The sequence below is a fragment of the Silurus meridionalis genome, chromosome 25 (assembly GCF_014805685.1).
Source record: "Silurus meridionalis isolate SWU-2019-XX chromosome 25, ASM1480568v1, whole genome shotgun sequence".
NCBI lineage: Eukaryota > Metazoa > Chordata > Actinopteri > Siluriformes > Siluridae > Silurus > Silurus meridionalis.
In genome coordinates, this window is record NC_060908.1 from 15,956,325 (window position 1) to 15,981,663 (window position 25,339).

General features: G+C 40.9%; 1 protein-coding gene across 2 annotated transcripts; it reads right to left on the reverse strand.

The window, feature by feature from the left end:
• Window positions 1–186: 186 nt before the first annotated feature.
• On the reverse strand, window positions 187–25,339 carry slc8a2a (solute carrier family 8 member 2a). 2 transcript variants are annotated; one of them, XM_046839423.1, is made up of 14 exons: window positions 25,093–25,339; window positions 10,987–11,294; window positions 10,580–10,717; window positions 9,196–9,423; window positions 7,794–8,075; window positions 6,973–7,419; window positions 6,264–6,610; window positions 3,953–4,056; window positions 3,678–3,695; window positions 3,267–3,379; window positions 2,987–3,085; window positions 2,445–2,544; window positions 2,024–2,296; window positions 187–1,687 (listed from the first exon to the last, which is right to left on the reverse strand). In XM_046839423.1, exons 2-14 carry the CDS (start codon window positions 11,260–11,262, stop codon window positions 1,311–1,313), a joined length of 2,802 nt encoding a protein of 933 aa, XP_046695379.1. In that variant the 5' UTR covers window positions 11,263–11,294; window positions 25,093–25,339; the 3' UTR covers window positions 187–1,310. The 2 variants fall into 2 exon arrangements, with proteins under 2 accessions (XP_046695379.1, XP_046695380.1); XM_046839424.1 differs by lacking the exon at window positions 3,678–3,695.

Here is a 25,339-nt window from a genome sequence, read left to right on the forward strand (position 1 = left end):
CAATATAATTCAGAATTAGTGGAAAAAAAACTGCGACTGAAGCAAGTGCAGGAAATTGGAATATGCAGAAGAGGTCATTTTTTATAAATGAAACATACTGCAGACTGTGAAAGTAAAAAAGAATTGAAAAGAAATAAGATCAACAGTCTGGTCCTGGTCCACGGCCCAGTGGTAAACTTTATTGATTTTAGCAGTCAAACTCAAGGCCTTTATGTCTGCAGGCCATCAAACGCTACTGTAATCTGAAGATGATAAAAACACAGTGTTCCAAATAATAATATGTAAATTTATTTACATATAAACCAAACAATAAATCTGCGTCAAGGTCCATACAGAGCAATCAAACCAGGATAAAACCTTAAAAAGTTATTTTGTTTGAATTTATACTAATTTATGCATCTTCTGTAAATCTGTACTGATCGATATGTATGTTTGTAAATGCTGACATTTTTGAGGTCTTGAAAAAAAAAAAAAAAAAGGGCCTGAAATTGAACCTTGAAGAATACGGTGTTACTTCTAAAAATTAACTTCTACATTAACTCTGAATCTGGATTTGAATCTGAAAGATCTAATGAGGAAACATAGAAAAGGCAGAACAAGGGAACTGGAAAAGAGATGATCAAGAACGGGAAAAATGAATACGTGATGGAAGAAGAAGGAGCTTGATAGAAAAGGAGGTTGAATAAGAACTGGCGACCATTTGCCGAATTGTGATTTGAATCAAAGATCTAACAATGGTAAGCGAGAACGGGGGAAAGGGAAAGGTGGAAAATAGAAAACATGGTATGACAGACCCTTGAAGAGAACCTTGGAGAGAACCGTTAGGGACACCATATCAGGGACATCAGTCGAATCTTTAATAAATACTAATTAATCTATAACGATATTCCGAGATCTTTTAGCTTTAAATGTGCTACAAAATCTGATATCATTCTCTGGAACAGGAGACTGTGCACGATTTGTACTATTAGTTTACTGTTAATGCTGACGTGTGTTTAGTGCGACATCCGTTCAATGTGAGTAAATATTACAATCATATAATATTCACAACAAGCGGGGGAAAAGAGCTGTGTTCATTCGTTTCACTCGTTCAGTCTGTTGCTTCACAGTCACCAGTCATGTGGAATATTCTGGTTTCCTCCTACAGGATGACATTGTCCTGTTAAAACATTTTATAAATAAAAAGAGTCAGAGTAGATCCACACCTGTAGATGAAGCTGGTGATGATGATGATGATAATAATGATGAAGACAAAGGCCTCTCGCTTTGTGGAAAAAAAAGTTCTTTCCTGTACAAAAATGTGTGTGTTCTCAGAAGCCCGTGATGTGACAGTATGCCTCCAGGCTGGAGAAGGTGATGTAGAGGAGCCACAGGCCAATGAACAACAGGGACGTGAGGATCTTGAGGGTTTTGGGCCCGCCCAGCTCACCGCCCACGGAGGGGCGTCGTCGCAGCATGAGCACGCCCATGCTGATGAAGGCACAGATGGTGAAGAGTGTGACGGAGAAGGCGAGCGAACCCGGCTCCACGTGGAACTCCTGACCTTTGACCTTCCAGTAGATGGCCGAGATGGACCAGGCCACGCCGATCCCCAGGAAGACGTTCACGGCGTTGCTCCCTGTCACGTTTCCCACCGAGGCGTCGGCGTACTGATCCTGAACTGCCGCCACTTTACTCGCGAACGTGTCTTAGAGAGAGACGGATGGACAGAGGAGTAAAAAAACAGGTAGAAAAGTAGAAAAAATGAAAGAAGGCAAAAAATGAGGCAATGAATAAAAGTGAAAAAGTGGAAAGTGGAAAAATATGAGGGAAAATAAAAAAGAAAGGAAGAAAGAAAGAAAGAAAGAAAGAAAGAAAGAAAGAAAGAAAGAAAGAAAGAAAGAAAGAAAGAAAGAACAGACAATAAAAGAAGGAATAAAGCATGAGAAGGGGGAGAGAAAATGAACAGAATGTGCAGTATAATGAATTGTTTAAAATATTATTCTACACACACACACACACACACACACACACACACACACACCCGGGATGGAGGTGCCGAGGGCGACGAACACCAGGGCTGTGACAGTGTCCCGCAGTCCCACAGTGCAGCCGAAATGAGACGCCAGGTCTCCGATGATGGCTGTGAGGAAGCCGATGACGAAGATGGAGACGATGAAGCAGGCCCAGCCGTTCCAGTACTCGGTGGGTGGGATGAAGGCGAACGCCAGCTTCCAGAACACGGTCATCACGTGCATGAAGTAATCACAGCAGGACGGCCGGCGGGGCTCGGCTCCTTCACCCTCATCACCTTCACCTGAGGGACACGCATTCGGCTTATTACGCAACCTACATCACGTTCTCTTTCCTCTAATTATAACCCCAACGTTTTTAACAATTATATACACACACACACACACACACACACACACACACACACACACACAAACACACACGCAGCATACCTGCACTGACAGTGACAGCTTCAGTGAACTGTTCTTTCCATGAATGGGTTCCAATAACTTCAGCCAGGTTAGTGTCCTTTAACAGACGATCAACTGTGTTCTACACACACACACACACACACACACACACACACACACACACACACATATTAGCATTATATGCTTACTGTAAGATTTATAATCTAAAAGGCAAATCAAAATCTTTTTGCTCCAACACATATGCATGTGCGCACACACACACACACACACACACACACACACACACACACACACACACACACATCAATTAAAAAAATATGAAATTTTAAACAAATAATTACAATGGAAATAAATAAATAAATAAAAAGTCAGAAAGCACTAAAGAATAAAAAAAAAGTGAAAGAAAAAGCAAAAAAAGGAAGAAAGAAAGAATCACTGGTCAATCACGGCAAGCGGAATACACCCGGGTGACTCTGATTGGTCGGTGCTCTAATTTCACAGCCCAATCGCCGAAACATCCCAAAGAGAGCCGAGAGTCGAAGGTTTCCAATCAGAGTCCTGACCAGGAAACTATCTACCAATCCTTGAACACATCTCATGCAGAGGGGTGGAAGCTTCTCTACCGCGTCTATCGTGCCATTGGGGGCCATTCCCTGACGGATCTATGGGTGGGATTGGAAGTGGGTGGAGTTTGCACAAAACACACACACACACACACACACACACACAAATTAATATTACAGTAATATTACAGTAACATCCATCTACCAAAATCATATCACAACACTCAGCCCTAAAATGTGAAAGTATAAATATTGGCACCCCCATTCAGTGCATTTGTACCTTAAAGGCCATGCTCTCCTCGATAATGACCTCCAGCCTGCTGTGTTCCCCCAGCACCGGCCGACCCTTCTCAGCAATCTTTCTGGCCTCGTCCTGCTCAGCACTGGGAGATCCTAGAAAGAATGGATGAGAAAAAGAGAGAGAGAGAGGAAGAAGGAAGGGAAAATATATAGCACTAACACCTAACACCACATATGGCTGGAAAGGTCAGATGTCCAGATACTTTTGTTTATAACATTAACAATACCACTTTATCAGGCAAAAAAAAACCACTTTATCAGGCCATGCTGATGGTGATTAGTTTCTGTATCTAGCATGATGCAGTGTGTTATTTCTTATTTAAGACTGTAAAAATGTGGAAAATCATGTAGTAAACACTCAGACTGTATGTAGTGATGATGTAAATCTTACCCTGATTTAACAACAAATCTGCAGCAAAACAGTCAATCAATCAGATAATTAATTAACCAATCAAGTGATCAAGCAATTATTCAATCAATCAATAAACCAATCAATGAATAAATAAATCAATCGATAACGACACGTTTGTAGAATAATTAGTTTATAATTCATTTAAATGTATTATATTGAATCAGTACAGATTGGATAGATGAGGATATTCGATAAAGTAGACAAACATAATACAACACACACACACACACACACACACACACACACACACACACCTGAAATTCCTCTCTTGAGCCACCGAGGTTCTTCAAGGACAATGTAAAAGTTTTCCCGCTTATCATATTCCTGGACATTGATGACGGGCACCTGTAATGTCTTACTACACACACACACACACACACACACACACACACACACACACACACACACACACACACACACACACAAGGAGAGAGAGAAAAACAAGTGCTTATTTCCTTTGGCTTAACCCTAAAATATTAACAGGGACCCTGACGCTTAAGTCACATCAACGCTGAACTGGCATCAATACTTAACAACAGACTAAATAATTTAAACACACACACACACACACACACACACACACACACACACACACACACACACACACACACACACACACACACTTCGGGCATTTAAGTTAAATAGAAACTAGAGAAGAAATGCTACAAATGCCACAACACCATTGAAACGCTTTACAACAACTACAATACCTATACACAGTTTTACTACGAAAATGTCCACATAACATTATTATGTAACGTCTATATAATAACTACACTATATAACTATAACAACAGCGTACAATTCAACAATCTTTACAAAGCGTCTCATCCATTAAGTTACAATACAACTGCAAACCTACGGCAACATTACTACAAAATTGGAACAGTAGATTTGGTTATGACACAAATAAACACAGTAACTGAACAACAGCGTTTATTACAGAACTATCATCTAAAAACACTACTACAGAACTACAACCACCATAAAGCACCAAACCATCGACAAAAATAAAATAAAAATAGAAATACAGACAGACAGAAATACACTAAAATACAAATATCGTATGAGTTTTACATCAACCATAAAACAACAGAATTACTACACAGCATGCAGGCATACATTCATCACAAATCTGTCATCGAACAACTACCAAACTAGAGAACAATCAGAAATACTAAAAAAAAAATACCACACAACTACCTTCACCACAACCGCAATTCTACTACAAACTACTGCAAATGATCATGTGAAATTGCTATAAAACTACAACAAATTACAACAACCAACAACCACTGGACTAAAAACTACAATCATACAGTTCATTCAAAACTACAGCATTGCCAACCGCAGGACCAAAACACACAGCAATCATACAAACAAAACTACAACATCTTCAATCACTAGAGTAAAACACAACAATTCCAAGCAGTACTCTAAAACACAAAACAATCATACAGTTCACCCAAAACTAAAACAACCACAAAACTCCAACCAGTGGACTAAAACACAGAGTACACAAATGTAACATACATTTAATACAAAATTATATGATTGTTGTGTGTTTTAGGCGAGTGGTTAGAGCTCTGTAGTTAATATTAAATATCAACAACCTCAGAACTCCAATCACTAAAACCAGGTGTCTGCAACCTTTGTGAATAAAAGAACCATTCTGACGATTTTCCCACCCAATGAAATTTGCCTGGAGCTGCAAAACAAATTTGACCTTCATATTAATATAACACAATTTGTTGTTTTATGCGGATGTAAGTTAGTCGCCGGTTTGCACCACTAGGTGGCACTAGTGTAAATTTCTATTGTTTTTGGATGTTAGCAATTGGGAGTGTTGCCTGGAAATGGGAGAGCGGAATCACAGAAAATAGACTCGGATATTTTAATGATCGATTCTTTCATATATGCCTTTTCTTCGTTCATCTCTAGCTGGGAAGTTCTCAGCAAATGCTGTGTGCTTTATTTGGAAATGTGGTCAGACCTTACTTTAGTGTGTTGCTTGCCATTGTATCACTACATATCACACATGCTGTGGCAGGTCCGCATTGTTGGCAGTGAAAGGAAATAAATCTGTCCACACAGAATTAAACTCTGGACCTCAATATCAGCTACTCCCGGGTCAAGGTCCGGCAAAGTAGACCGTAAGTGACGTATGGATTTATTAGGAAAATATTAAAACGTTATTTTCAATGTCGCATCTGTTACCTCGAACGCCAATATATCTTCTTCCCTTTGAAACACTGTCCACTGTGTAACAAGAAATAAATTAATACATACAAACATACAAAAATATTTTGTCAAGGCTGCAGAAAGTCACAGCAGGTGGGCTGAAGAGCCGCATAAACACACTAACAAATGTCTGTTTCTGAGCGTTCAACCGCTTACATCTTTAATGGGAAGAAGATCTGTTGCGCACTAGACACTACGTCATCAATAAAACACGCTGTCCCCCGCAACACACACACATACACACAGAACAAATCGATCACTTTCTCTCATTGTGTACAACACCCTCATGTGTGTGTGTGTGTGTGTGTGTGTGTGTGTGTGTACCAGCTCTCCTCATTGCTGAATTCCAGTTCACCGTGTACTTGTTGGTAGTCGACTCCACTGTGCGCCGTTCCGTCCTCTGTGTGAAAAGGGATGACCACGGTGCCTCGGGTGCCCGACTCCCGAGTAACAGTTACTTCAGCGACACCAGCGCACTCGGCTACAAGGAGCTCACGTCGGCCGAACGAGAAAACGCCTGCATGGTCATCATCGAGAATCGTTACTGTGGCAACCAGCGGTTCCACCAATCTGCCGGCCTCTGTGGATTCAACCCCTGGCTCGCGCAGGTTCGAGAGATGGACAAAGAAATGCTCGTCTTCCTCGAAAACATCGTCGTCGATGATTCTAATCTAAAAAGCACATAAGCATACGTCACTATGGGGTTAGCAACACATTTATGTTTATGGCATTTAGCAGAAGCCCTTATTGAGGGCGACATACAAAAGTCTTGTTTAATGATTGCATCGACACCCATAAAAGGACTTTCAAGGACTTTCATACAAGGACCTGCACAAATGGACTACCCAGACTACCAAGTGCTTGGTTCAAGTACTGACTTGTGTTTGATGTGAATTCTCCACCATAAAGCTATAGCTTGGATCTCATCTTATTTTCTACCAGTCTACCTGCATTTCAAGAGCCTCCAAGACTAGCTTGCTAACTATTCCTCTATCTTTCAACATCTCAACCCACACACATTCCAGCTCTCTACCTTTATCTCCTTGCGTGTGTCTCCAGGTTGAAACTCCAGCGTTCCCTCACAACGATCGTAATCCACTCCGGCTTTGGCCGAGCCGTTTTCAGTCCGATAGTCCACTTGGAATGTTCCAGAACCGGTACCCCCTGATAGTGTAACCCATATGCTTAGCTGGCCACAGTTCTCGCTGCAGCAATAACGATCCTGCTCAAAGGCCACATGTGCGCAAGTCGCCTGATCGTCCTCGAGGCCGGTGTTCAGGCATGCTCGCTTGGCTTGTTCTGCTGCAGCATGCTTCTTTAACACATTTCCAGCTCCGATAATCATGCGTGTGGCCTGTACACGGTAAAACGCACGACTCTTAGGTTGCTTCTGCAGGTTCGAGTAGTTGGCCATCTCAATCAACTGGTCCAAATCTTTATCAGGGTGTTTCTGGCGCAGTTCACGCAGCAAGCGGATCACCTGCAATGACAAATCTTATTAGCAGTAGCTTGGCAACAACAAAACAACTTTTCATTTTGGAAACTAAAACGTTTGAAAGTATTCAAGATTCAGCAGTTCAGCAATATCATCTTAGCAGTATCTTAGCAATTACTGCTAGTTCTGGGACAATTCTGTAAATATCTTTGCAGCAACTTAGCAAATGTTCAGCTACATTTTAGCCAAGCTAAATCAGAAATTCTAAACCAATCAAAAATTGTGTTGGCGGGCTGTTTGAGAGTTTCGTTAACAAGTGTTAAATAAACCTCAAAGCAACTTTAAAGCCATCATTTCCCTCAATGTTTTCCTTTCTATGTCTATCTCTGTCTGTTTTTCCTCTCCCATTCCTTCTGTACCTCCTCACGCTCCTGCTCAGGGTCTTTCCCTGCCTCTATGTTGCTGATGTTGCTGGCGGCATTGCTAGGACCACCATTGGCGTTGCCATGTAATTTCCCCTCCATGATGATGTCAATGCCGTTGGGTGCCATATCGCACTCCGTCTGAACAATGATGCCATGGCGCTTGTCAGCACGATAACGTCGATGAAGATATTTGTAAAAGAGGAGCCGCCGGTCTGCAATCCATGCCATCAAGACACAAATGGGGAAGAAGAAGAGGGTCAGCAGGGCTTCCCACACCTGACATGCAAAGAAAAACACACATTTTAAAACACAATACACAAACACACAGAAGTAACAGCAACACATAGATGCTTTTATTCTAAAACAGATATATTGCAGATGTCCTCTGTAACTGCCCTACAACTATGGAAGGAATTTACAGTGGCACTGTTGTTGCAAGAAGAATACCTGGGCTGTTTCAGCAACACTGGTGTCACTCTAAATAAAAACAGTTAAAATGTATTAAAAAAAGACACTTTAAATAAACAGCATGTGGCATCAGGGATTTGCCTCTAAAGGCCGCTCGGGTACTGAATAACGCAACCCGGAAAAACTATCGGCATAAATAGAGATAATAATAGAGAAAGCCAACAGTTCCAGCAATCAACTACCTTTGCAGACTCATCGGTTTTGCTTTAACTGTAGAGATAAGGAAGGATTTCCAGTTTTAATAAAAAGATACTAACAGTAGCTTCGACCAGTAGTTCTGGCCAGTAACATCCATGCTTTGTGGTAATCAATCTCTTCTTGCAGAAGTCATCCATTACAGTCTGTTTCCACTCAAACATTCTTCTTATTGTTCTTTGGGAATTGATATCAAATATTTGATTAAATCTACGTAACCTAAATAAAAGTTTGTGGTATATGGGAAAGTCGATGATCCCCAGAAGCTGGACATCCTAATAGTTCCACTAGATAGTGGCTACTGTGAAGTTCAATTAAAGGAAATTCAACAGTTTTGTCCTGACAAATCCCCCAAAAGATGATTTGGCAGCAACCAGCACAATTGAGACACTTGTTCTTGTTGATGTCCTCACCTTATAAAAACCTTTAATGGCCCTGCAAAGAAGTGGTTGGAGACGTTTCAGGTCCATCAGTGTAACAGTAAACAATATTAAAACCCAAATTACACTACACAGGTAGGGATGAGAGGATACAACTTGGCTATATGCACTACCGGTATCAAAAATAATATCTGATACTTATACTGATACCATTTAAATGGCCTTGCTGTGGTCCCTGATTTGGCATTTGGCAAATCAGTTGTAGCTTTGAAAAAAATGAAATTTACAATAAAACATGCCAAAAACTGTTAAACATTAATCACACGCACACACACACACACACACACACACACCTCAACGATTCCTGGGGACAGGACGGAAAGGATGAGAAAGAGCCAAATGTAGGCGAAGATGCTCCAGAAACTGGTGATGAAGAACACGCGTAGGTGTTTAATTTTTCTCACTTCACCATCCGGGATTACGGACACACAGATTGCGATGATCACGAGCATGTTAAAGGCAGCGCTGCCCACGATTGTTCCAGGGCCGAGCTCACCTGATTCGAAGCCGTGTCCACACACCTGCATACACACAAACACACATCATTACAGTAATAGTTACACATTACACAGTTGTGCAGTTTGCTAATGTGCTGATTTGTAAGATTTCTATTGATTCTACTTTCTTTATTGATTAAACATTGTGACAAATTTTTTTTCTTGAATGACAAAAGTGAATGAAAAAAATACTTTTTTTTACTCAATCTCGCCTCCCTCACCTTGTCTCCAAAACGTCCTACATGCGCTGTCCCTTTAATAAACAACTGATAAACACTGTAAATTCCCAGTTCCACTTTATTAATCACTTTATTTTCTACCACCCAAGTGATCGTGTTGACAAAAGTCCCTCAACTCTAATGAGTTCAGGTGGACTGATTTTGTTAACGTGATCCTTTAGACCTCGAACATCTCAGGAAACAAACGTCATTAGAGCTACTAATGTATCACTGTGACTCTTATGAAATGACAAGAATAAAAAATCCAGAAAGAGAGAGACTGAGTGAAAGAGAGTGTAAGGTCAAGAGAGGGCGCTAGAAGACTAGCGAGGACAGGAGGGCCAATAAGTGGACAAGGTGAAGACAATTTTAATCTCTTCTGCAAAACAGGAAAAAAAGAGTTGCGTAAATTTCCGACAGACAATAAAGACAAGCGGCTGCGGTTAATGAGAATCCACAGGTACGGGGAAGGCAACATCTTTTTCCGAACGCATGAAGAGTTAATGTTTGTTGGGAAGGGTTTGTATGTGAGGATGAGCTGTGTGTGTGTGTGTGTGTGTGTGTGTGTGTGTGTGTGTGTGTGTGTGTGTGTGTGTGTAAGATATTGTGTGAATTAGTTGCTTATTGCAACAGGAGACTACTGTGTTAACTGTTCATCTTGTGTTAATGAATATGTAGTGTGTGTTATTACACTGGGGTCTAGAAGGAAATGGAAAGTAGTGTGTGTGTGTGTGTGTGTGTGTGTGTGTGTGTGTGTATGTGTGTGTCTGTGGTTATTTATCCTACTGAAGTTTCTGTACGGGGTCCTATTTTCCCACAAGGTTGCCAAATAGAGATGAATTCAGAATAAAGTTATAGTCAAATCTGTGAAATATTCGACAGAGCCAAAGGGTGGGTTTTATGTGTGTGTTTGTGTGTGTGTGTGTGTGTGTGTGTGTGTGTGTGTGTGTGTGTGTGTATACCTCTATAACTGACAACAGGATCTCTGGAGCGGACGAGCCGAGGGCCATCAAAGTGAGATTGGATACAGTTTCGTTCCATATTCGCACAGTCGTCACTGTCTGTTCCCCGTTCGCGCCTGTAATGGTCACCTTTCTCTCCTACAGGAGCACACACACACACACACACACACACACACACACACACACACACACACAAACAAACACATATAAATATATATGTATTATATATATATTATATTCTTTCAAGAATAGTTTGTGATTACAGTTAAAAGTACATTTTAGAGACTGACTATAAAAGAGACAAAATATATATAGAGCCAGCCAGCCAGCCAGACAGACAGCCAGACAGACAGACAGACAGACAGACAGACAGATAGATAGACACGAATGTGAGGGTATACGTCTACCTGCGAGGTGATGACCTCGATGGAGGCCATAAAGCGGTCAGCGATGATGGACACGCCGAGAAACATATAGAGCAGACACAGGAAGTAGATGATTGCACGGATCACCTGCTGGGGCAGCGGCGGGTTGTGAGGGAGCCAAACAGGAAGTAGAATCCCACTGGCACATTTGACCTTATCCATACAGCTCCGCTTAGAGCTGCTGTTGACCTCGGCACTGCCGCACACACACACGGAAAGGACAAGGAGGTGCAGGAGGACAGAAGATGCCATGACCATGGAGGAGCAGGCAGGAGAGAAAAAGTCTCCTCCTGTGCAGGAACAGAGAGAATCAGAAATATTGGGTTATTTATTTATTTAAAAAATGTATTTATAGAAGTCAGATGTTCCTATAGGTGGCAGTATCAGAGGGAAAAATAAGTTAGATCTTCACCCATCGTTTGAAGAACGTGACTCAGCTGTTCAGACATCTACAGAAAGTTCTTGATGTATAACTGATGTATATTATTCACTCTCACCCCTGAACATATGAACCACATACATATATTTATCACAGTTATTTATTCTAAATAGGCCACTTATGCACTTCTGGTTTAGGTACTAACTGCTAAATGCTAAATGCTAACTGCCTCTTCCCCTTAGAGATGGTGGGACCAGTCGAGCCATGCTAGAAGATCTTAAAGAGCATAATGAAGTGTGAGTAGTGATCAGAGCTTTGAGGTAAGAGGTTCATTTTTGGCTTCGTAGGCAAGCATCAGTGTTTGCTACGACATTTGCAAAGGGATGACTTGCGTTGAGAGGTAGACCTGCCAGCAGAGAGCTGCAGTAGTCCAGTCTGGAAATGTTAAGAGACTGAACATGCACCTGAGGATCAAAAATAGCTAAATCCTTCTGTAGAGAAGAATCTGACAAGTGTTTCCTATTAGCAGCATAAGAGGAAAAGGACAGTTGATTGTCCATGGTTACTCCAAAGGTTTGAGCAGTGGCTGAAGGGCAGATCACAGTTTTCTAGGGATATCATAAGGGGGATGAATCAACTGGGAATTTTGTGTCATTTTTGCACCATCTTTGCAACACTAGAAACACCAACCCCCCCAAAAAATAATCCAAGGCCCGTTAATAATTTATAGGTAGTAAATAACGTCATATGCAGATTGTGAGAGCTTATACTTTAAATCCCTGCAGCGCAACACAGCAGCTTTGCAGAGCAGGAAGCCATAAACTGTAAAACCCAGAAGCCACACTGGTTCACAATGAATTTCTGGAAAAGTTTTGGACATGTTTTGCCTTAGGCAATGATTTCATAGTAATAAAAACGAAAAACGTTTTCATGTCTTTGTTATCACAACAAAAAATCTTGAGCTGGATTTGGCCGGAGGGCCGCTGCCTGCTGACCGCTAGTGTAAAACAAATAATCAGGGTCAATGGTGTGCATTTGACCTGTAGGGTGATTTTGCAGTAAGTATCAGTAGCTGAGACATTTTTGGAAAGATTTTCATGTTACAAACGTCCGAGAGAAAAGAGAAAAGTTATAAATAGTTTATAACATGTATATGCATGCACATGGGAGTACCATTTATTGATATTTTTTAATCGAATAACTACACAGCTGGTGCCTTGACTGAAGAGATACAAAAGCACATTGAAAATCCAGTACATAATCATATTTTCTCACCGTAAAAAAAAATCCATTATCCCTAAACCTTTCAACTTTTCTTATTTACTTTTGAACAGAATTAACAAACAGGGCGCAGCGTAATGACAGTCAGAAGAAGCTCTAAACAAGTGCACAAGATTCCATGCAAGAGTGAGTCACATTATTCGTTTTTATGTCTATTAAGAATGTACGAGCTCATTTTAATGTGTGTTTGATGTGTGAGTGTGTGTGTGTGTGTGTGTGTGTGTGTGTGTGTGTGTGTGTGTGTACGGTTGAGATTGACACAAGAAGCATGCGCCTCATACTGGGGTCACGTTTCACTTTCCAAGCTGTGCTATGGTTACCTGCACTCTCTGCAACCCTACACCTGCAGCAAAAATAACCCCCACACACACACTCATATCAATTCACATATTCACACAAAATACACACTCCGTCAACATCAGCATAAAAAACACTCCTGCTTCAGCTGAAAGACTACAGTAAATTTCTTCGCCCCATTTCCGTCCTGCTATCAGCTTCCGTTACTTTGTCAGGAAAAATATTTTGTGTTGTTGTCCAGTGTGTATGTTGCGTCTGCAATCAAAGAGCAAAACAAGCAACAAAATCAAAATGGCCGACCTGACCCACACAGATTGATGAGTAGTGAAAATAGTATTGTCTCAAACCATACTACATACTATTTACATACAGTACCAGTCAAAATTCTAGAAACATCTTCTCCTTCAATGTTTTTTACTTTATTTCAATTTTCTTCAACATTGTGCATTAATACTAACAATATCCTAAATATGAAAGAAGGCATATGAAATTATGTAGTAAACAAAAACGTGTTAAACAACCCAGAATATGTTTATATTTTTTTGATTCTTCAAAGTATCCATTTGTTGCTTTAATGACAGCTGGAATGGTTTTCCAACAATCAGTTACATAACAGCTCTTACATAACCTAAAGGTGACGGTCCCACTAAGTGTAAACCAGACGGGATGGCATGTCAGTGCGAAATGCTGTGGTAGTCATGCTGGTTAAATGTTTCTTCTTTTTTTCAATAAATCACCAACAGTGTCACCAGCAAAGCACCTCCACACCATCACACCTCCTTCTTCATTCTTCACAGTGAGAAAAACACATTCATTCAGAAACCGCAACATGGCGATTCGAACCAAAAATCTCTTATTTCGACTCAACAGACAAAAGGATAGATTTCCATCTATTCCATTAATTCCATCTAATATTCATTCCTTGTGTTTTTTTGCCCAAGCAAATCTCTTCTGCTGGTTGTTGCTGAGAATTAATGGTTTCCTTGCAGCAGTTCAAAGAGAAGGCCTGACTCGGAAATGATTTCGAGAAGCATTTATGTAAATCAGGGGTTCCTGAGGCTGATTAATCTAATAAATGTATCCTCTGCAGCAGAGGTAGCTCTTGGTATTCGTTTTTCTGGGTCAGTCATGTGTCAAGTGTTGGCTGGTTTTGGAGACTGCACTTGGGGATATATTTAAAGTTCTTGAGATTTTTCAGACTGTCTTTTCATTTTACTTAACTTTCGTTGCATAATAAGGATTTGTACAGTAGTTGTAGTAGCACTATTAGGACTATTAACTTTGTACTCACCCTTTCCTCTGCACAAGACAAATGATGGTCTAAAGCTCATTAAGAAGGTGAGAAATGTCCCAAATGAACACTTGACAAGACACACCTGTGACCTGAAAACCATTCCAGGTGAGTACCTCATGAATCTGAGTTTGCCAAGGTGTCATCAAAGCTTTGGAGAATCTTAAATATAAAACATATTCTGGGTATTTAACACTTTTTGTTCACTACATAATTGCATACGCGTTCCTTCCTAGTTCAGATGTCTTCAGGATTTATGTACAATGTTAAAAATTGAACCACTGAAGATGGTGTCCAAACTTTTGACTGATACCCTAAGTTCCCGAATGTATGTAATAAATATAAATAATAAATAATGTATAGAGAGATGTTGTGGGATTATGGCGTGTGCTGGTGGAGATTTGTGTGAGATTCATTTAGCCACAAGGATGTTAGTGGAGTCAGCGACGGATGTAGGTGAGGTGAGGAGGCCTTTACAGTTCGTGTTTCCATTCATCCCAAATGTTCAATATCGTTGAACTCTATAGCAGGAGATCTTCCACTCCAACCCATGTAATGCAGATCTTCATGGAGCTGGCTTGGTGCACAGGGGCATCATCATGCTGGAACAGGATTGGGCCTCCTAGTTTTATTCAGGTTTTGGAATAAATCATACAGTGAATATGTACGTGTATAGTGTTATGTGTATATCTGTTGTGTACACGTGTGTGTACATGTGTGTGTGTGTGTGTGTGTGTGTGTGTGTGTGTGTGTGTGTGTGTGTGTGTGCGAGATCTCAGGTTACCGCTGTGACACTGTCTTCCAGTGTTGGGTATAAGTGATTGGTCAGATTGGTTTACACGTGTGGCTCTGACAACTTAGGGGGAGTTAGCACCTTTTAGCGGTTAATATTACACACACACACACACACACACACACACACACACACACACACAAATCACTAGGAGATACACACAGAAGTAATAGAGAACGGGGTTGAATGGGGGAAAGAGGAAGCGAATTGAAAGGTGAAGGGAGAGAAAGTAGGAGAGAAACAGAGAGAGGGATCTAATAGTGAAAATAATGAGGGTAATTAGTGAGAAGGTAGGAAAGGTGATGAGAAGGCCAAGAGAGGGAGAAGGAAAGAAAGAAAGACAGAAAAAAAGAGAAAGGAGATGGTCAGGGATGGTCCTTAGAAGGCTCACAAACACCTCAAGTGCGTTGTGTAAATAAGATAATTGCAAGGCGTACTGGATGATGATATTGATAATGATGATGATGACGAAGACCAGAATAAACATGGTTTAGCCATAATTCCAGTCAACAACCCCCCAAGAAACATTGTCATTATGATGTCATTCCAAATCCCAAATTATACTACACCTGCCCTATTAACCAATCAGCATTGAGGTGTCCCACATCACTAACCAATCAACAGCTTTCACTTGAAACAAGAATAAAGTCTGTTAACCATCACAGTACGACAATAGTGTTTATATTATCATCATGCCTCTCATGGTCAGGTTGAGACAGCACAGATCTCTCTCTCTCTCTCTCTCTCTCTCTCACACACACACACACACACACACACACACACACACACACACACACACAATTACTAGCCAGCTGTAACTGAGCCATAGGACCCGGTGTCCTGACTGTCTCCGGTTAGCAGCCATCACTCTAACACACACACACACACACACACACACACACACACACACACACATCTGATATCAGTATCACTGCTCTATAAACTCACCTCATCTCTGTCTTTCATGCTTTGTAGCCCGACCTCACACTGCGTTTCTAATTTATATTCTGTTTTCAATATTTGACTTTGTGTTATGTATATTTTTTTAAGTCCAACACCATGTAGGAATATAATTACTACACACACACACACACACACACACACACACACACACACACACAAGTTAACCCGTGCACCACAGGACCACTGCTGAAGACATAAACCACAAAGCTGTTGAATTCTCATTTCTGATTGGTCAACAGGTGCTGACTCTTTTCTATAGCAGCAGCTCCGGCGTTAATGCGACTGCTTGCATAATAACGTGTCGCGATTTAACTAAAAATACGTGCGATCGTTCTACACATTTATGAAAGGAGTCTCCAGTGCCAGCGCTCTGTAACAGTCAGCCGTATAGCTGAGTGTCTAACCGTTATCTTTGTGTTATTATTTTCAGGGAACGTCTGTTTATCGTTGCTATAACTGACCTGAGAACAGGAAATGGCCAGTTTTGTGGATATTCCATGTGTTTTGTGGACAATGTCCTGTTTTTGGCGTTCAGGTCAGCGAGGCGATTTCTCACCGGCGAATTAAGCTATTGTTACTTAAAGCGTGTGGATAATTGGAGACGGCTCACATGAGACACACTTGGCTCGGGATCAGGGGTGTCAGACTGCAGCGTTTTATCCCGCTCCAAAACACAAGTGTTTCGATTCACCGGCTGAGTGTCGTGTATTCCACGTATTCCAGCAGGTGTGTTAGAGATCAGAATTCAGTCTAAATGTGTAGAGAGTAGCAAGAGGAATTTTGTTTTTGCTTAATAACAATGTTAAAACCTACTACACCCTTTATCTGTCTTTTCTTGCGAGGGGGCGTGGCCTCTGGGTGTCAGTCTCATTAAAGGGGGCGTGGCCTCTGGTTGTGTGTCAATTTCACTGAGTCGTGGCTTGTGGTTGTGTCAGATTCACTGAAGGAGCGTGGCCTCCTTGTCAATTACACTGGAGGAGGCGTGGCCTGTGTGTGTGTGTGTGTGTGTGTGTGTGTGTGTGTGTGTGTGTCAACCTCAGTGAAGTGGTATGGCTTATGTTTGTGTGTCTCTCTTAGTGAAGGGTGTGGCTTCTGTGTCAGTATCAGTTAAGGAGGCAAAACCAATGGGTGTCAGTCTCACTAAAGTAGGCGTGGCCTGTGTCCATTTCAGTGAAGTAGGCATGGCCTCTGTGTCAGTTTCAGTAAAGTAGGCATGGCCTCTGTGTGTCAGTCTTACTGAAGTGGGCGTGGCCTCTGTGTCAGTCTCATTGAAGTAGGTGTGACCTTTTATTTTCAGTCTCACTGAAGGAGGCGTGGCCTCTGTGCGTGTCAGTCTAACTAAAGTAGGTTTGGCCACTGTGTTATTCTTACTGATGTGGGCGTGGTCCATGTGCGTGACAGTCACACTAAAGTAGGTGTGGCCTCTGTGTGTCAGTCTTACTAAAGGAGGCGTGGTCTGTGGGTCAGTCTTACTGAAGTAGGCGTGGCCTCTTTGCTTTCACAATGAAAAAGTGAAAAGGCCTATTGTAATCTCTCTGTCTATCCATTTCTGTTTTTCTTTCGTCTGTCTGATGCAAACACACATGATACATGCAGTTAACCTGACAGTCAACGCGACCTTCACAGATAAATGTCACACACACACACACACACACACACACACACACACACACACACACACACACACAATTACTAGCCAGCTGTAACTGAGCCATAGGACCCGGTGTCCTGACTGTCTCCGGTTAGCAGCCATCACTCTAACACACACACACACACACACACACACACACACACACACACACACATCTGATATCAGTATCACTGCTCTATAAACTCACCTCATCTCTGTCTTTCATGCTTTGTAGCCCGACCTCACACTGCGTTTCTAATTTATATTCTGTTTTCAATATTTGACTTTGTGTTATGTATATTTTTTTAAGTCCAACACCATGTAGGAATATAATTACTACACACACACACACACACACACACACACACACACACACACAAGTTAACCCGTGCACCACAGGACCACTGCTGAAGACATAAACCACAAAGCTGTTGAATTCTCATTTCTGATTGGTCAACAGGTGCTGACTCTTTTTCTATAGCAGCAGCTCCGACGTTAATGCGACTGCTTGCATAATAACGTGTCGCGATTTAACTAAAAATACGTGCGATCGTTCTACACATTTATGAAAGGAGTCTCCAGTGCCAGCGCTCTGTAACAGTCAGCCGTATAGCTGAGTGTCTAACCGTTATCTTTGTGTTATTATTTTCAGGGAACGTCTGTTTATCGTTGCTATAACTGACCTGAGAACAGGAAATGGCCAGTTTTGTGGATATTCCATGTGTTTTGTGGACAATGTCCTGTTTTTGGCGTTCAGGTCAGCGAGGCGATTTCTCACCGCGAATTAAGCTATTGTTACTTAAAGCGTGTGGATAATTGGAGACGGCTCACATGAGACACACTTGGCTCGGGATCAGGGGTGTCAGACTGCAGCGTTTTATCCCGCTCCAAAACACAAGTGTTTCGATTCACCGGCTGAGTGTCGTGTATTCCACGTATTCCAGCAGGTGTGTTAGAGATCAGAATTCAGTCTAAATGTGTAGAGAGTAGCAAGAGGAATTTTGTTTTTGCTTAATAACAATGTTAAAACCTACTACACCCTTTATCTGTCTTTTCTTGCGAGGCGTGGCCTCTGGGTGTCAGTCTCATTAAAGGGGGCGTGGCCTCTGGTTGTGTGTCAATTTCACTGAGTCGTGGCTTGTGGTTGTGTCAGATTCACTGAAGGAGCGTGGCCTCCTTGTCAATTACACTGGAGGAGGCGTGGCCTGTGTGTGTGTGTGTGTGTGTGTGTGTGTGTGTGTGTGTGTCAACCTCAGTGAAGTGGTATGGCTTATGTTTGTGTGTCTCTCTTAGTGAAGGGGTGTGGCTTCTGTGTCAGTATCAGTTAAGGAGGCAAAACCAATGGGTGTCAGTCTCACTAAAGTAGGCGTGGCCTGTGTCCATTTCAGTGAAGTAGGCATGGCCTCTGTGTCAGTTTCAGTAAAGTAGGCATGGCCTCTGTGTGTCAGTCTTACTGAAGTGGGCGTGGCCTCTGTGTCAGTCTCATTGAAGTAGGTGTGACCTTTTATTTTCAGTCTCACTGAAGGAGGCGTGGCCTCTGTGCGTGTCAGTCTAACTAAAGTAGGTTTGGCCACTGTGTTATTCTTACTGATGTGGGCGTGGTCCATGTGCGTGACAGTCACACTAAAGTAGGTGTGGCCTCTGTGTGTCAGTCTTACTAAAGGAGGCGTGGTCTGTGGGTCAGTCTTACTGAAGTAGGCGTGGCCTCTTTGCTTTCACAATGAAAAAGTGAAAAGGCCTATTGTAATCTCTCTGTCTATCCATTTCTGTTTTTCTTTCGTCTGTCTGATGCAAACACACATGATACATGCAGTTAACCTGACAGTCAACGCGACCTTCACAGATAAATGTCACACACACACACACACACACACACACACACACACACACACACACACACACACACACACTTAGACAGACTGATTAAGTCAGCAGACGTTGAGGAATACGCAGATGAATGCTTGGATGCGCACACACACACACACACACACACACACACACACACACACACACACACACACCGTGTCAGAAGGAGAGAGCTCAGGTCCTGTGGTGTGTGTTACACCTGCCACTTTCACCTGAACATGGAGATACGGTCACTCTAGAAGGAGCCGCTGTCTCAACTTCAACTGCCTTTCGCCACAACGCGGACATTATGCAATATTTAACACAAGGGCAGCACAATGAAGCTGCCACCCCCCACACACTCACCCACAAACTCTCTCTCTCTCACACACACACACACACACACACACACACACACACACACACACACAAACACACACACACACAGACACACACTTTGGCAAACTCCAATAATCTGACAGATGCGCATTTATATTTTATGCATGCCGCTCATCAGAAGGCGACACCTGAAAAACTCGGTAAATGACATAACCGGATTGGGGACTCGATAAACAGGGGCAACGTGGCTGCACGCAAACGTCTACCGTTTCAGCGAGAGACGCAAAATGTTTAAGGTTACGCTTTATACGACGTCTTTCACATGCAGAAGTAACAGAATACATGTAACAGGATTAGGTATTTAACAAATAAAAACATGGTAAGCAATATTCCCGGATCAGATGCGGTTAGTGCTTACAGAGCTCGATAACGCTGCTGGAGAACTTTCTACGTGAGATTTTATTTTTTAGATTGAATATGAGATTTTATTTCATTATACTGCATTTTTATTTTATTTCATTTTTAAAATTCTCTATCATTAAACACTTTATGGTCAAAAGACTGTAAACATTATCCAAAGCGATTTACATTTACATACAATGGTGTGGTTAAAAGCATTGCTGGGATTCGAACTCATGACCTTCTGAGCCAAAAGACGTGAGTTCTGTTTTTGAACATCCAATTCAACATTTAGTCTCCATTTGCTCTTACAATAACCTCCACTCTTCTTGGAAGATGTTCCACTAGCTTTTGTGGAGATTTGCGGAAAGTCATTCAGCTACGAGGGTGTTAGTAAAGTCAGGTACTGATGTAGGTGATATGTAAAGCAGTTTGAGTAGATTAAGAGTAGCTCAAGAAAATGACAGACTGCTGCATCCAAAGTCGTCTTATACAGTTGTCTCCAACTTTGTGTTAACAATTTGGGAAAGAACAACATATTTTTGGGAAAGTCGGGTGTCCCAAAACCTTGAACCTTTTGACCTTATCATGTATTTATATCTCTAAAACTCTAAAGACATTTAATGTAGTAAAATGACATTTTATTTACTGATAGTCTTGTTGATGCTACTGTATATAATGAACCCAAGGTCCTGGTCGGTGGTTACGTGTTATGAACTTTGGTCAATCGTGGAATTATGGGACAGGGTCTAACCTTCCTGTGTGCACTGAACTTTAACCGGTTGAGGTACGCTGGCCCTTTTTTAACTGCTCAAATTACACCTCACACGCACCGACGCCTAGTGCACCAAGTTCGTGTCATTACAGAACAAATTTTGGAAGATAAGTTACATGGTTACAGAATAAAAACCTTTTCCAAGCAGTTTTATTCCACTTGTCTTGCATTTGTAAGTGCTAACAGCAGCATTTCGAACAGATCAGCTCTCCACAACACCATAACAAATGGACTATATTACACCCTTAAAGAAACTCATGGCTGTGAAATGACCACACTTTTTTGATCTCAGGGGTGAAGGAAGTGGGACATTTCTGTGCTTCTTATACTTTATAGACCCAATTCCATCCTTTACATGGGGCTGCTTACAATTCAATCACAGTATTCAGTCAGTCAATATTGTACACACTTTTTACCAGCTACATCTAAATATTTTTATTTAGATAAAAAGTCACAAATTTGGCTCTTTTCACTTAAATATATATATATTTTATATATATTTTTTAACATGAATCAATCTGCTCATAACTTTGAAGTTTGAGAACATTTTACTGGAGAATATTGCTGTCAGGCAGAAACTTGATGTGGCTTTATGCTGCACCGGGTCAGCCATGATACAGCACCCCTGGAGCACAGAGGGTTAAGGGCCTTTATCAAGGGCCAAAAAGTGGCAGCTTGACAATACTCAGGCTTGAACCATTGACATTTTTTTAGTAACACAGAACCTTCATCACTGACTCACCATTGCTCTCTCTATCCATCTCACGTCCATCCATCTCAAGATCTCTCCAACCAGAACACTAACAAACGTCAAATTCACTGCGATTGGATCATTTTCCTCATCCTAATGTTTGTTCAGATCATTAACTGATGCTTGTTTTCTGTAGCTTAATGATTTTATGTATAAATCAGCACATATTTATCCCATAATTGGTGTCCATTATTACCCTATAAAAAAACACACACACTCCAGCATTCATCACTTCATCATTCAGACTCGAGTCATTTACTGTCTAATAATGCTAGCAAAGTGCTCATGGGCTATGCTAGCTTTGTGAAGTGATAAGTGCTCTCTGTGTGTGCTTGTGTGTGTGTGTGTGTGTGTGTGTGTGTGTGTGTGTGTGGTATACATGTGCCCCCCCACTGGTGCGTTGTGTCTATGCAGGTCTGAACACATGCTGAGTTTTATATTCCTGCATTGATACCTGACTGTCCTAGGATGGCATAGAAAGGATAGCTTTCTATCCTGTGTGTGTGTGTGTGTGTGTGTGTGTGTGTGTGTGTGTGCCTCACACGTCTGTCTATTTGAGTAATCAATTACTATAGTACATAATAATTTATAGAGTATGTGTAATAGTATTAAAAAAGAGATGATTTAATACCTGTCTACTTTTTTTAACTTTTCCACTTGTTAGCTATTAGCCTGACGTAGCACACATAAGACTATACCTACAAGTTTAGCACAATGCTAAAAGTGATTAAACGTTATTCTTTTTATCAAAAAACATCAGCAAATCTGTAATAAGTGGAGGCTCATTGGACTTCTGGTCAAAAGACTTTAAGTTTAAATCCAAGTGTTGCTCCATTCTGTGTCCTTGAGCAAGGTCACTAACCCTCACCTGAACTGTAAGACATTCTGGGTAAAGGTGTTGTAGGAAAAACATGCCGTAGATGAAAATGTTAGAGAAACTGTCATGTAGATCGTACAATGCTAGAACGCTAAACTAGAAACTATACGCTTAGCTAATTTGCTAGCAGCATTAGCCTTCGAAAGAAAGCTAAATAAACAAAATGACTGCCATCATGATCCGATCCATGCTAATCACACACTGTTTAAAGAACACCAGAATATTCTTTACGTGATGCTAGGCTGTAAATAAATATTCAATTTCTGCTTTTTTTTCCATTTTGAAAGACAATCGGACTAAATGAGGTGGATTACTGTTTAATCACTTCCACTTCGGACCGACCCGAGACTTTGACCTCATGCATCACCACTTTAATGTAACTCCAGAATCTAAATAGAGTGAGGAATAAATCACTTAGTGCAGTGATGTTATAGGAAAATAATCAGTGACAGGGTGGTGTAATAAATCAGGGTTACCACCCTGAAGTTTGGAGTCCTTAAGTGATTTATTCGACTTATTCGGTGGTCTTTAATGGTTTTTGAGAGACACGTCCATGTTCTGCAATGCATGCAATGTGCATTTCCTTTGACCAAACAAATATCTAAAAGTCCAGAGGTTCCACTTTATTTTCATTGAAAAATCCTCCTTTAGCATGAAGAACAGCTGTATATACTCTCAGCATCTGGACAGTTAATTTCTCTAAACAATCAGCTGAAATACTGGAGATTTTTTTCTTGTGATCCAGTTCATCCAAGAGCAGTTCAACAGTATTCAGGTGTGGTGACTGGGCAGCCCAGTCCATGCGAGATAACACTCCAGCGAACTGACATTTACAGAGCTCAGTTTTTCTTTCACCTGGAATAAGTCCCCAAAACAACCCCAAACAATTAAGCTTCGACCTCCATGTTTGACTGTGGGTGTGAGGAGGTCTGCTAACATCTTTCTCCTGGTTTCTGCCTGACATTATTCCTTCTGTTAGAGCAAAACATTTTCCACACTTTTTGCTAATAACACTATGGATCATCTGTGTTCATTTTTGTTTAAATATGACATGATTCATATTTTCCCTTCTTTCTTGTAGCAAATGAAAGAAAATCACACAGCTTGTCGTATTATAGCTAGAGACAATAAACTTCCACCACAATTCATCTTCACATGTTACCTCACAGACTTTAAAGAATAAATACTGAATCTTTCAACATCGCTAGCTATATATAATGCACATGTGAAGCTTCATCACACAAGCTAGCATCTTTCAACCTGTAGTCATTGATAAGTAGGTATGCTATCACTTACACTCATTACACACGGCTTTCCCAATGCTGAACAGTGAATAAAATGCAGCTGATACCATGAGAATAAGTTTCTGCTCATTTATTTAGTCATATTAGCATTTTATTACCTGAAATTGTTCACAAATATGTTTAAATCTATGAAGAGAAACGCTATGGTGAAAACTGATGATATATATATTTTTATTTTGTGTCAAATATGTTGTTATACTAAATACTTTTTTAAAAATTACTTTAAAGGGAGTTTAAAGTGAGGTATATGCTAGCGTTAGGCTAGCTATAGGTTAGCTGCATTGTTAAGAAAAGTAACACAAACAACCCAAAATGTGAATTCTTGTTAAATAAATTACTGAGGAAACAACAGTGTAAATCGAGACTCTGAAGACTGAAATCTAACTCGTTTTGACCTGTGACAGGTGAAGCTGCTTTACTAGCAGGTGTATGGCGGCTAATTTGACGCAAACGGCGGGAAGTTCATACTTATGCATACTTATGAATATTCATATATATATTTTTTACTAATAATATAGATAATACTAATGACATTTTAACTTTTTCTATTTCTATAAATGTCTATTTTATTCTATTGTCATGATCTATTTATTGTACATAATGACATGCAGAAGGATATGTACGTAAAGACAGCTCATGAATATTCATAAGTCGTCATTTAATTCAAAGGGAGATATTTTGACCCTAGAGATAATCTTTATAGTAATTACTTGGATAGTAAGAACAGAAAAGTACTCCTTATTTATTGAATCTCAACAGTAATCAGTTTAATATTGATTTAAAAAAATATATATATATATATTTAACAATGAAATGTATGGGGACACGTTGGGTATAAAGACATGCTCATGAATATGAAAAAAAACCCGTTTAAAAATGTTAAATATGATATATATTTTTATGCATATATACAAATATATTATATGTAGATTTGTACAGTTTTTCAAAAGGAGGACAAAACACACCTGCATGCATCAGGTGTGCTGAAGAAGAGCTTTGGCTCGTGCGTTCAGAGCACTGAGCGCGCGAAACTCGCTTTCAGGCTTAAGAATGAACGCACACACGCACACACGCACGCACACACACACACACACACACACACACACACACACACACACACAATGCAGGTTTATATTTTATATAAACATTTATTTCAGATCTTACCTCTAGGTTCTATTGCAATGGCACGTGCATCACTGGTGTAAAGCAGAGATACTTTTCTCCTTCTCTTGTTGAAGGTCAAACCTCCTCCAGCAACTTCTTAGATGTTGTCCTGGATGCTTACTGTCTGTGCATGCGCGCGTGTGTGTGTGTGTGTGTGTGTGTACGTGTGTGCTCGTGCGCTGTCGTCCGAAAGCATCCCCAAAGTCAACACACAACCGTGGCGCGCGACAACGTCACCCGACCCGAA

What these genes read in the sequence shown, in the direction of transcription:
- slc8a2a (XM_046839423.1), bottom strand. Translation starts at nt 11,262, where the DNA reads ATGGTCATGGCATCTTCTGTCCTCCTGCACCTCCTTGTCCTTTCCGTG. An exon ending in AGGAGAGCATGGCCTTTAAG is followed by an intron (nt 3,086 to 3,266) that starts GTACAAATGCAC and finishes TCCCACCCATAG; the next exon opens with ATCCGTCAGGGAATGGCCCC. An exon ending in GATTGGTAGATAGTTTCCTG is followed by an intron (nt 2,545 to 2,986) that starts GTCAGGACTCTG and finishes GTGTGTGTGTAG; the next exon opens with AACACAGTTGATCGTCTGTT.